This window comes from Simochromis diagramma, unplaced genomic scaffold (assembly GCF_900408965.1).
Source record: "Simochromis diagramma unplaced genomic scaffold, fSimDia1.1 OVJJ01000026.1, whole genome shotgun sequence".
Taxonomy (NCBI): Eukaryota; Metazoa; Chordata; class Actinopteri; order Cichliformes; family Cichlidae; genus Simochromis; species Simochromis diagramma.
Window position 1 is genome coordinate 5978571 of NW_024386985.1, and position 13349 is coordinate 5991919.

A 13349-nucleotide genomic window follows, 5' to 3' on the forward strand; every position below is an offset into this window, starting at 1 on the left:
GCTCCCTCTACTTTCAAGAGACTCTAAACCTTCGTGTTTGATAAAGCAACCTAGAAACCCAGAAACCTAAAAGATTCAGAGAGTTTCTCTCATTCCAACCAGTCGCAGCAGATGGCCGCCCCTCCCTGAGCCTGGTTCTCCCGGAGGTTTCTTCCTGTTAAAAGGGAGTTTTTCCTTCCAACTGTCACCAAAGTGCTTGTTCATAGGGCGTCATATTATTGTTGGGTTTTTCTCTGTATGTATTATTGTAAGGTCTGCCTTACAATATAAAGCACCTTGAGGCGACTGTTGTTGTGATTTGATGCTGTATAAATAAAATTGAATTGATTTAAAGAGGAGTGGGCCAAAATCCTCCTGAGCAACAACAAGAAACATCTCACTGCTGTTCTCACCAACAAGGGTTTCTTAACTCATGCTTTGCTTGGGGACCAAATACTTATTTCATTCTATGACACACAGATGAGTTTGTTTTTTGAAATGTGGTTTTTCTGGATGCATACATAAGACTGGATGCACAGTGACATCTGAGTTTTGGGTTGAGTTGGGAGATTTAAAAGAAATCAAACCGGAAGATATTTTAATCCAGATGAGCTCAGATATTTTGGGCATTCTCGTTTTGACACGGTGTAAGTACACTGGCTTTAAAGTTAAATGTCAGCTGAGGAGTGTTAGTTTGGCAGGAATGAGGCAGCGTGACCCACATTGTATTTGTGACCCTCTGATGTGCTCGTCCTTCTTCATTTCAGTTCTCAGACAGAAGTGAAAATTCAAAAGAAATTGGTCTGGTTACTTTCACTGAAAACACAGAAAGAGATTCAGCACTAACGGCCTTCGTCACCGCCACCGTGCTGGAAGCCTCCACGGACTCCACAGTCAGCCATGATTACACGCTTTTACATGTGTTTATCAGTGACCTGCTGACTGCTGCAGTGAGTGTAAATATAACAGATACTGAAAAACTGCTTTTAGCCAGAGGCATTCTGGGATAGGACTACGTTAAGGCAGCTTCATGGTGCAGAAACCAGCTGCACACAGAGATTAAAATATCATACAGCAACCTGTGTGTGCGCATGTGTGTGCATGTGTGTGCATGTGAGGAGGGTTTCATACATGTCTCCGTTTATCAGTTGCATCACACACGTTTCATCACGCCTACCTAAATAATCAAACCTTGTCCCCTGTAGTCAGGTGTTTTTGCTGTCACACGGTTGTTTTTCTGTGCTGGCAGAGTGCGGTTGTAAGATTAAACTTTCTGCAGTCATTCATGTAATTAGAATATGAATATGAATTTCCTGTGTTTCCTGTCGCACTGTTTTCTCTTCAGGTGCACTGTAGTGTCAGTATTTGTGATCAGTAAACTATCCCTGGATCAAGTTAAGATTATATTCCAGACATTCATTCAAAGAGATTTAAGGAACACCAACAGAAAAACGGGCAGATGTTTATCAGAAGGCAGTTATTTGGTGTTTCCACCTGCACAAATATGTTTTCCTTCCATTTAAACCAGCGGTAGCAAGTACTTCAGAGAGCAGCGCGTGCATGAAAGCTACAAGTGCATCGGGCACATGAGAAAACCTAAACAGCACATGCAGATCAACTGCAACTGACAGAAGGGAGCAAAAATGAGTGCATGCTGAAGGGGCTCCGCTGTAACTGCTCTTCCCCATTTTGACAAGCTGAGGTTAGCTCAGAGAGCAGCTTTGCCCTCAGAACAGACATAACTTTTCCGGTGCCAACCTCAAAGTCTAACTAGAAACGATTAGAACGAAAGATAAGCAGGGCAGCCTCAAGAAGACACAGGTTTGCTTTAAAAATGTGCGACTACACGTGTGTGACTGTGAGAGGCAGCGAAACGCAGCAGGGGGAGTAACTGAAGCGGATGGGAAGTGTTTTATACTGACTGAGCTGGCCCCCTGAGCTTCACATGCACTCAGTTCAGTGACAGAAGCAAAGTGTGAGAGAAGTGGAAGAGCGGGTTAGGTGTTAGATTCCGGATGGCGTCTGCTTCAAGCAGCAGAGTGGACGAGCAGCCGCCGGCACTGCCTGTCAAACAGCACAGGTAAGCATTATCTTTCTGTCAGAAGGAGAAACTTTTATGGCTCCTTTTGACATGTTTTTCATTGAATTTTAATAATATTTTCACTCCACACCCAAACCTGACAATGGAGCAGCAGGCAGCTTTTGCTGTGCATATATTGCAATTGCATGTATTTCCTCAGGCATTCCAGCGTGGAGTCTGACTGCAGCCCTGTGGTACCACAGCATCAAAGTTCCGCATACAACGATGTCTTTCCTGAACCCACCGACTGCAATGCAGCCCAGTGCCCCATACACCAACGCTACGGTAGGTTTGGAGAACGATGACACCAAAATATCTCTGCAACAATAAATTAGGCAAATAGCACTGTGGTTTACTGATTACTGAAGTATATGGCTCGGTGTGATGGGAAAAAAAATACTATTACATCTGGTTCTTTTTTCTCAGTTCGCCTTTCAGTTCATGAGAACTCGAGAGGAAGTCACCTTACAAAACTTTTACTTTCACTGAAAAGGCAAACGGGGTAAATGTCCTTATACTGAATTACTCCTTTGGAGGTGTGATTGTACTATGCAAGCAAGTTCCTCTCAAATAGGAGTGTCAAACTTTCTCTGGGCCACATGCATTCAGTTTCATATTAAGTAGGCTGCACCAGAAAAAGAAACTACTACTAAACAATTAATAATGAAGTACATTCTTAAAATATTCCCATTTATTGAGCCAACCCTCACCGATCAGCTCATGAACAGTCAGTGTTGTTTTTGTAAACATAAGTGCAGTTTCAGCAGTATGTCTGTTTTACAAAACTATTTTACCTCAGTGTGTCTCTGTATTGTGTTTAAACTACTTCCCCTTCTTTGCCTGCTGTTGTTGTCTGACTTTAATTCCTCTGATGGTGTTGCTCAGATCCGTGCAGACACCTGGAGAGATTTTACTCTGATATCAACCCACCGCCTGTCCCGAAGAAGAGGTTACATCGTGCTTTATCCCTCCCGCCCACCCATGTGCCTTTGTTGCCTCACACGTCACCCTTTTCTCCTCTGCAAAGATCCCCCCAGAACTTTGACAATCCGCTGTACATGATGGCACCCAAACAAGATCTTTTTTTCTCAGAGGAGCTAGAAGAGTTTAAACCATCCACGAGCAGTCCTGTCTCCGTAGTGTCCTTCTCCCAGCTGTCGTTTGACACTCCGGACGAAGATCTTCCCTACATCTTCCACAGCTTTGTCGACCAGGGGGTTGTTTCTCATGGGATTCAGCATCGCCATCTACTCTTTCTTAGAAGCATGGCACAGACTGTGGAGGCAAGGAATCTGCTAGAGGGCTCTAGAAGGGATGTGAGCTCATACCAGCCTCAGGATTTCCTCTTGCATAAGGGCAGCCAGCCAAAGCAGATTGGAAACATGACTTACTACAGCCTGCACAGCCCAAAGTTCCCACAGAGAGTGCTCGGTTTAAGGGTAATGTTGCATGTCTTTTATTCGTTTTGCATAGTTTACAACCAGCTCTGTGTGCATGTTGTGATTTGTAGTTGTTACATTTCCCTTGAAATTGTCTGCAAAACCAAGTGGTAGGAATGTTGCTCATAGCAACCAGTAAAACAAATATGATCTTTATCGGCACTTGCAAGTGCTACAATGGCTTGTGGTGGCAAAAACGCTTCCTCTGAACTATAGTATACCCACGGCTGCAGCAGAATCGACTTTTTTTGACATATTTATCACTCGGCACTTCAGTGGTTTGATTGCTGCTTCTCTGTGCAGGTACACAAACACACTGATGAGGTTTTCTCCACTCAAATCCAGCGGCAGCCGCCACACGTCAACGTGCGAGATGTTATTACTTATTTCCCATCCAGCAACAGCTACAGAACCAGTGAAACTCGAGATCCCGCAGCAGGCTCTCCTAACCCAAGGTCAGACTGCACTCCTGCTAATCCACCAGGTGGAAGCAGCACCGAGCGTGCAGCAGAAGCCACGAACCTCTGCAAGCTCGCAGTTCAGTCTTTCCTCCAGAAAGGCCAGGCCGTGAGCGTGGAAAGAGACCTGCCACACGCCAGCCTGGACGATTTTGTTAAAGACAGCAGCTCGCTGCAGAGCACAGACTCTGTGCGTTATTATAGACAGGTGTGTGCTCTGTTGCTGCAGATATTAATGGGTACGCACCATCTATACAGTAAGAGAGGCACTGCAGCTGAGCTCAAACCCCAGGAGATCCTTCTAGTGTGGCCCGATGGGAAGAGGGATAAGGCAGAAAACAACTTGAATAAGGACGCCTCTGAGGAGAAGGAAGAAACGGAGTGGGTAAACACTCCAGAAAAAGGGAGGATTCAGACGTTATGGAGGACGAGAGGCTGTCCTCGTGTGGTGCTAAAGCCACAGACTTTCGCTCAACCCCTCACCTCCATCAAATCTCAAATTACAGCTTTAATCCAGGCCTGCTGGCAAGAGAGTGCGATATCTCCGGGTTCAGTACCAGATGTTTGCAAATCCTCCTACCAAAAAGGGCTTCTTCATCTGTCCTCTCTGCTTGAGAGCGACAGCGGGGCTCAGATGGTGGACATGGTAGCCATGCTTCAGGTGCTCCTCTGGGGCCCACACGTCTCTATCTTCAACCAAGGAGGCCCTGCAACCACCATTATACATAACTGGCCGACAGTCAAGCGGGCGCTGCTGGTTATGAAGTTGGCCGAAAAGGGGCTGATCGAGGATCGGTCTCTTCTGGACTGGGAGGACTGTATGTGCTTGCAGTATCTGTCCTTTACAGACTCTGAAACAGTTGCGAGTGTGGCCAATGAGCTGTGGCACACAGTGAAAACTGAGCAAAGTTTATAGTCGAGATCAAAGGAGTCCGTCGTTATCACCCGACTGAAAGGGGAAAAACAGTCCAGATTGAGGAATAATCCACTTCAGTGCATTCTCCTTCATCAGCTGTTCATGTGCTGCACTTCATAATGTAAAACTAGTCTATTAAAAAGACTCCACTGGTTTAAAAAAAAAAAAAAAGGCTGTTTTGTCAGCTTCATCTGACTCTTGTGTCAGTTTTTGTCTGTACACTTTACTTCTCTCTAGTTATTGGCTGGGTTTCAAGTTTAAAAAAAAAAAAAAAAAATTAAAAAAAAAAAAAAGGTGTGAAGGTGGGGCATGGTTTCTGTTCTCAAGACCTTCACAAAAATACTGTGTGTAAATGAATGCGACTTCATGCAAGTTGTTGACTTTCTGAAGGGGATTAACCTTATTCCCCGTATCCCAAATCAAGACGTTACGAAATGCAGCCAGGAGCTTACACAACTACTACTGGCTCTAGCTTTGGCTAACACAACTAAATGCTTTCTCCTTTTAGAGGGTGTAATTATGTTTCATGACACCACAGAAACCACAGTTTAAGGTGAGCACTTTTATTTAGTACAGTTACAACATGCACGTCCCTATCAAGTGTATCGAAACAAATTAAAATCATGCACACATTAAAAAAAAATCAACAGGAGAATCAACTGAAATCTATATTTCTAATTACATGAGTAAGCTCAATATAACTCATAAATATATTTGAGATGATGAGGGTTTAGAGAGAACGAGCAGGAAGCCAACACTACACATCGGGGAAAGTATCACAGCAGTAAGGATGCATTGCCCAAATATTACGTGTCGCTTGATTTACATTCCTGACATATTAACATCTTACCCTAGTGCAAATCGTAATGAAACACAGCACGTGGCAGGTAAAACACACCTCAACCATACTGAGCTTGGATGACATTTTTATAAACAAAATTATAAAGATGTGGTTGTGGATTGAAATAAAAAACAACAAAAAAAAAAAAAAAGATTTTTAACTGCTCAGCGTAATTTTAATCATCATCTGAAGAGTCACGCTCGATGCTGTAAGCCATGAAGAAAGCGTCAGGGCGGGAAGGGACGAGGGGATGACCTGGTCTCACAATCTCAAAGCCCAGGAAACTGAATGTACGCAGCAGGGATGCTATGGAGGACGACACAAGGAGAGATCAGAACAGAGCAAAAGCAGCTCATCTTCCATGAACATATAGACACGACACTGAGTGAGTGTGCTGAAAAGCACCGTGCAGAGAAAAGCTCTCAGCACTGTAAACACATCAGTACAGACTTGGACCAGATGTTAGAATCAACACACCCGTGACATTTCATAATCACACTGTTCACCAACAGCATCTGTGGTGGTACGGTGAACATTAGTCTGCATAACATGAGTAAGTTAGTTAATTATTAGATAAATCAGCAAGACTGTGCTCAGAAACATCCGGCACGTGTTGCAACATCTGAGCTCTTTAACGAAGAGTCTGGCCCGAGTCCAGTGCTACTTATTTTTGGAGTCGTGAGCAGTACATCGCACATTTATTACAGGTCTGGAAACTAGTGTGAAGAGGTAATGAGGTTCATAACATCTGCAGGCAGTATGCATTTAAAACATGCTTAACAACAAAAACATTACTCTGTTTCCTGATATAGCTCAGTATTTTATATAAAGCGTTAACAGTTTTAATTTGCATCAAAGAAAAAACAAAAAGACCCTCACCTCTATCATCACGGCTCTTATGAAAACAGATGAAAACATGGTCAACCTGCAGCTGCTCTTCTGCAAACTCCAGCAGAAGGGCAAAACTGGAAAGAAACAGAGCAAACAAGAAGGGTTAATGTTTTGTCAGATGGTTGTTAATAATTTGAGGCAGAGTACATTTCACCCAAAGATTAGAGGTCCTTCGTTTATTTATTTATTTTTTTCCAAATACCATTTTTGCTTTTAAGATTTTTTTTTTTTCCCCAGTGTGGATGTGAATATTATTATACCTGCCTGTATACTGCATCAGGAAACACGAGTAGATGTGTGTTTCTGCTTTAGCAGTTACCAGTAAGTAAAAGCGTCTGGTCTACTTCCTCTTACTTGAATCACTTGCAAACAAGTTTTGCCTGCTCACCTGTCTTTGCTGCCCTCGGGCAAAGCTCCAGGAGGAATTTCAACGTACAGGTTTCCTCCTTTCAGCGCCGCCCTCCATACACAGTGCTTTCCTTCAGAGCGCCGGGGCTCAAAGAGTAAGAAGCGCACTCTGCTATTGGCAGGGGAAGGCTCCTCAAGAACCAGCAACTGAGCATCCTGGGAAAGTGTAGTTTAGATTATGTTAAAAATTAAATTGCACATACCAGCAGGGAAATTTCTGTATTTCTTTTTAAGCTTTCATCACTTACAGAATAGAACAGCTTAGCTGAAAGATTGCGATCCCGTTGGTCATTCCCTCGCCCACCTGGGATCTTCAGGGGTGGGAGAGGGGCATCAGGAGCACCACAGAGGCCCCGGACACGGGTTACTGCAACAGCGGGAGCACCTCAAAGGACTTGAGATACTGGATAGCGAAACAAACGCACACACAGATGGAACCATCATGAGCTGGGTATTCAGTCGAGATTCTGCTACCAAACTACCAAACTCTTTATAAGCAGCAGGTTCGGCACACATTAAACTGCCGAGTGACTCATCTGCGATACTGCAGTAAAACATTTGCCAACCCCGAGTGAGTCTTCAGACACAAAAGCACAAGACTGGGGGAACCGGTTCAATCAATAACCGTTCCTGTGTTGAGCACAGATGCGTGCATGACGTGCCGACGGATGAGGACCACGTAACGGAAAGGAGAAGTGGTTTATGTCACACCACCACATCACTGATGCCTCACTTAAACTGTTAGCAATTTTCTGTCAGCTGTCAGTCAAATATTGACCACCAACTATGAGAAATTGTTTGCTTTTGTCTCACAAAGACACATCGAGGCTACGGCTCATGTGGGAAAGGAAGCAAACTTCAGAAAGCTAACGTTTGTCAGGCACACTTCTGCTGCGGTCACTTTAAGCTTGTTCCACGGTTCTCACAGGAAACCTGCCAGAAGAACGGGCTATTTTTTCCTCTAGCCACTAGCCTACTTTAGCCCTTCACTCACTGTGTAGCTCCAGTTTAAGAGACGGGGATAAACAATACTCAACAGCCGTTATAATCCAGCGCTGTGTCACAGCACTCCTCAGATTTAGCTTGCTGTGACTGCATACATTTACAGCTTTGAGCAAAGGCCTGTTCACTGGGATTCTATTAGGAACAAAAATAACAGCACCGCAAACACCATCACACACAGAGATGCTCTCTTACGCAAATGCCACCAATGCGCTACATGTTGAGCAGAGGTGCGGAAATCAGTGTGATTCGCAGTGTGTAATATTCAACTTATGATCTCACAGAGGATTGGGATTTTAACCAAATGCAGTTACTCCCTAAATCCAGTAATCAGATTAGGAAAGGAAGCAACTTGCCATCCTTGCAGAACCCCTCAACGCCTCCTCCCTGCGATTTAAAGAGAACACGAAGTCCTCAGCCAGTTTCTGCCTTTAGCGTTCTTTGAGACTGACATGTGAACAGTAGGCAGCACTGCACAATGACACCCTGGGGGTCATCTTAATAAAAACAGCTGCCGTGAATAGTGTTTGTAGGAGAGTCTGCTGTAAATGAACATCATTGTAAAGGACATCTGCACTAAATCTCATGCATCCATCTAGCAGAGAATCATCTTTAATCTCATGTTCTAGCCTGCACTGTTATAATGAGACTCTTTAATGTAGTATGACATTTGCAATGTGGGTTTTTTTTTAGCTCACCTAACACGTTCTGGCTTTCAACAAAAGAAAAATTAGCAAGTTAAAAAGGTAACAGTCTTTAATGCGGGGTTAAATTTGCACAAGTTTAAATACCTTTGATTTTATCAGGTGGTCAAAGATGAAAAGAATGAAAAGAAAACGCCTAGCCTTCTCTTAAGGTAACAGACTATTTTTTACCATGGGAGGGGGGAGGCTATTAGCTGCTATAATAGTTGTTATTTTAATGCATGCTTTATTATTGGAAGATGTGGATGTTAAACCAGCCTTATCGCACATGATAGCTGTGTCAGCATATTCATAAAGCCATTTTTTCAAGCTTCGGCTTAAAGAGAAACACTATTATATAATATACATACATAATATCTAACCATGACAATTACATAACTATATCCAACTTCCAACCAACTAGTTGCCACGAGAAGCAAAAATACATCAAGATTTGTGTGTAGGCCATAACTTCCAAAATTCCCCATAGAGCACCCACCCTGCCCCCCTCCGTCCCTCCTCCCCCGCAGTGGAAATTTCCTATGAGCGCCTCAAACACTATAGATCAGCACAAACAGAGCGCGTCAACAAATCCTGTCAGGGCACGAGTGGTGCAACCACAACCGACCACCAGACTGGGTTAATCGCTAACAACCAGTTTCGAGGCATCCACCCCCACCAGTCTCCTCACTTCCAGTCAATCGGTACTTTAACTGCACACAAACAGGCACACGGCTTGCTGAAGAATGGCCCCGCAGCAGCTCGCATAAATCAAACCGAATCTGATTAAAAACATTACAAAGTCTCTCCTGAACGTCGGTAAAACGTATTCCCTGTCCGCCCACCTGGAACCCGTGCTTTCCAGAAGTTACTGGGTGTCTTATCGTGGGTTCAGAAGGGCGAAAAGAAAAAAATAAAATAAAATATATAAATAAATAATAAAATCCCTGAAACCACGAATTAATCCGTACAGCCATCATTTTAACTACATGGTTAGCTAACTTTACATAACCCCGCGCAAAAAATTTCGTACTAGTTCTACATCACAAAAGCCACATCAAAAAAGATAGTAACATGGTTTCAAAGCCATTGATCATTTCCATTGCCAAGGACGAAAATATGAACGCATCCGTCAGATTACCTAATGCTAAAGAGCTAGCATTTAGCTTAAATGTCTACGCTAATATTTAAAGGGGAAACACACCTAGTAATGATAAAACACTCTTATTCCGCTTTTTAACACGCAAAATTTGTATTTTAAATGTTATAAATTACAATTCTAGTCGCAACCAGGTCTTAATAGAAAACCCTACGACACGTTAGCCCAGCCATCGATAACGCGAACCTGTGGCGTTTGACATATTAGCTGACGCGTTAGCATCTGTGAAGCTACCAAAGCAGCGCTGTCACTGCTAACATTTTGGTCATAATCCCGGTACTACGGTGTATTTAAGGTGATTAATATGCGTCTTTTATGGAATTGAAATAATCTACCCGTGATTAATAATGTTCTCTAGAAATGTCAACTGAAATAAGTGTCGCTGTTATGTAAACATGAAAGGCTATGCTAGTCGCCCCACAGCGTATGCGAAAGCTAGGCCGCGGTTTTTAAACGTAGCTTAGCTTAGCTCACTGAGAGCAGCTGACAAGGACCACAACATACCTTTCACTTTCAGGTTTATTACTGGACTTCTCGATAACAGGCATCTCGGGTAAGTTTCTCTCTTTTTCTCTAGCAAAACAGTGACTATTCAAAATCGTCTGTAGGTTAGATTTAACCATCCGGCCAGCGTCCACACCAGCTGCTCCCTCTGTCCTCTCCTCGTCACCGTATGCTGGGCTAACAAGCGAGGAGCTGCGGTATTTGGCAGAGGCGTGTTTTGTCAGTCTGACGTTTACCGTCGAAATGTGACGCAGTTACTTAGCACCATCACTTCACGGTGTAATAAAATATACAGCAATAAAACAACGCGTACAGTATAAAAAGATTTATATCACAAAAGAATATCTAAGTAGTAATACATTGGGCTTTAGATTTGGCTTTAGATTGGGCACATCTTTTAAAAACAGCTGAAGACATTTTTATATAGAAAAGCTTTTGATTAATTTGTTCTTACGTTGTTTTTATTGTTTTTTTTCATTGGTTTACCTTGCTGTTTTATTTACTGTTACATTGTTTCGTATTTCCATTTCTTGTACTGTAAAGCACTTTGTGATTTTTTTTATCTATGAAAAGCGCTATATAAATAAATTTTACCTACTTACTGCGTACCCCTGGTACAGACGGTCTTGTTTTGTGTAGAATTAGCATAGCTTTTTCTATTTGTCTTTTATTTATATATATATATATATAATGTATCCCAAAAATAGAATTGAGTTGTATCATTTTTGCCAAGTCAAGTGGCTTTAATGTCATTTCAACCATGTGCAGTGGTACAGTAGACCATGGTTTAGCCGAGTACATATTTGAGTAATAGGTTATTATTGCTGATCAAAAAGACTGGACTGCTCCGGTTGAGTAATTTTTTCAGACAAAGTTTGGACATGTGCAGAGCAGGGATATGGATATACTGGACAAATGCTGTTAAAAATGGAGCTGCCAGGCCGGAGGAAGGCCTGCAGAGAGTTGATGTGACAGGACGATGGTAGGTAAAGGATGACATGGATGCAGATGATGTGCTGTGGTGACCCCTGAAGGGAGCAGCCAAAAGAAGAATTGAAAGAAGAAGGAGAAGTTATTACTGCTGATGATGCCTTTATTGACACTATATACAGCGATACACTGAGACTGCAGGTTCCCAATCATACACATCAGTGTCATGTGAATTTAGTAACATACAGAATCAATGAATTGGGACTAATTTATTATGTGATGAACTTTTAACAATGTGTTGTGTTTTAGGACCTCCTCATAATTAAGTAAACTTTTAAACCACCCTGGTAACTCTGGCTTATCTGCCTCTGAGCTGTGGAGGAGTAGGAGTGTTCATGGCACTGGAAGGCGGGTGTTGCTAATCCTCGTTCACCTACTGGCTTACTGCTATTAAGTTTGAGTGTCCCTTTCCCTGTTTTCACACCCGTGCCTGTCAATCAAGCAAAGAAGCAGGTGCAGAGCGTGTACACAACCGCAGCAGCACAGCTCTACTATCCCTCACCTCTGTGGTTAAGCACAACTGAAAATCAGGTAAGCATATTTTTCTGTCCAGAGGTTCATATCAAACTAAACCCTGAGCTCCATATTTGTCTTTCTAAAGAGCTGCGTGTGCCTATTTTAAGCTGTGTTAGTGTCACATGTTAGTGTGTGGCTTGAAAGAGGGTGCAAAAGGCAGTACAGGGGAAAGTGGAATATGATCACAGATATAAGATATCGAGGATTATACAAACCCCACGTGTGATCATTCTGTGTATTCTGTGTACTGCTATTTTACTAAATCTCAACCACACAGTCCTACCGAATCTTTCCTCATGTTGCAGTGTTATTTTTCAGCCTTAAGAAGCTGGAGCAGGCCTGTCTGAAGGCTTCACGAGTAAGACACGTTTCACTAAACAGCCACCAGACTGATGAAACTGAGCATGGACTAAATGCGTCTGACTCGTGTCTGTCTGCAGTGTCTTATGAGCGGATTCTGTGCATTGAAAATCTGAGCGATGTTCCAAATCCGTGGAAAGGATTCACTGTGAACCGCTGTTTAGTGGCGGCGCTGGTTGTGCTACTGGTCAGCTCAGGAGTTAACGAAGTGCATGGTGAGTGCCAGTGCACTGTCTCTTTACCCACATCAGACATGTTTTGAGCTTGTTTCTGACAGATTGCTGTGATTTGTAACAGCCGACAGCTTCTGTGTAACACGCTCTCAGTCTTTCGTGCGATTGTGTTTTCTAGATGCTCTGGACTATTTTGTTGAAGAGACAGGTGCGTGGTCTTTCTTTGGAAGTCTGCAGAGTGCTTCAATAACACAGGTATGGTTTCTCGTGATTCTGTCAGTTAGCCTGCAACTGTTCTTGTTTAAAGACTGAGGGTGATTTTATGTGTAATTTACAGATACAGTAAAGTTTTCCTCCTTTCGATGTGGAGGAGCAGCTGCTCCTCCACATCGAAAGGAGCCAGTTGAGGTAGTTCGGGCATCTGACAAGGATGCCCCCTGGGCGCCTCCTGGGTGAGATTTCCGGGCAGGTCCCACAGGAAGGAGGCCCCGGGGCAGACCCAGGACACGCTGGAGAGATTATATCTCTCGCCTGGCCTGGGAACGCCTTGGTGTTCCCCTGAATAAGCTGGAGGAGGTGGCTGGGGAGAGGGAGTTCTGGGATTCTCTGCTTGGGCTGCTGCCCCCGCGACCCAGCCCCAGTTAAGCAGAGGAAAGTGGATGGATCGACAGTAAAGTTTTTTACTCGGTTTTCTGGATCAGCCACAGCTGAATACAGAGTCGTGCTCATTTCCAGCTCGGTATTTTAGTACTTGGACTTTTAATCATGCATCTTAAACATTATCCTTTAATGGGGCAACCCTTCAGTTCATTCACTGTGTGAAATGAGCCATTTTAGCTTTTCTGCCTTTAAAGCCGTAATCCATCTTCTTCTCTTGGTGTTCAAGCATCTCAGTGACAAGCTATCAGTCTGAGAGGGCCATATTAGTGATATCTGCTTCTCCTGGCATC

General features: G+C 43.4%; 2 protein-coding genes across 2 annotated transcripts; one reads left to right on the forward strand and one right to left on the reverse strand.

Annotated features, from left to right (window-relative positions):
- Positions 1-1895: 1895 nt before the first annotated feature.
- peak3 (PEAK family member 3) lies at positions 1896-5553 on the forward strand. Its single transcript, XM_040040173.1, has 4 exons — positions 1896-2059; positions 2220-2344; positions 2945-3498; positions 3802-5553. Exons 1-4 carry the CDS (start codon positions 1995-1997, stop codon positions 4870-4872), a joined length of 1815 nt encoding a protein of 604 aa, XP_039896107.1. The 5' UTR covers positions 1896-1994; the 3' UTR covers positions 4873-5553.
- Positions 5420-10554, reverse strand: oaz1a (ornithine decarboxylase antizyme 1a). Its single transcript, XM_040040174.1, is given in 6 exon segments — positions 5420-6019; positions 6593-6678; positions 6993-7168; positions 7261-7347; positions 7349-7415; positions 10361-10554. Coding segments are annotated over 6 exon segments (666 nt in total). The 5' UTR covers positions 10480-10554; the 3' UTR covers positions 5420-5888.
- Positions 10555-13349: the final 2795 nt, after the last annotated feature.

Bases quoted from the DNA above. Each gene is read 5' to 3' on its own strand.
- peak3 (XM_040040173.1), top strand. From the start codon at position 1,995: ATGGCGTCTGCTTCAAGCAGCAGAGTGGACGAGCAGCCGCCGGCACTG. The intron at 2,060-2,219 runs GTAAGCATTATC...GTATTTCCTCAG, and splicing joins CTGCCTGTCAAACAGCACAG to GCATTCCAGCGTGGAGTCTG. The intron at 3,499-3,801 runs GTAATGTTGCAT...TTCTCTGTGCAG, and splicing joins AGAGAGTGCTCGGTTTAAGG to GTACACAAACACACTGATGA.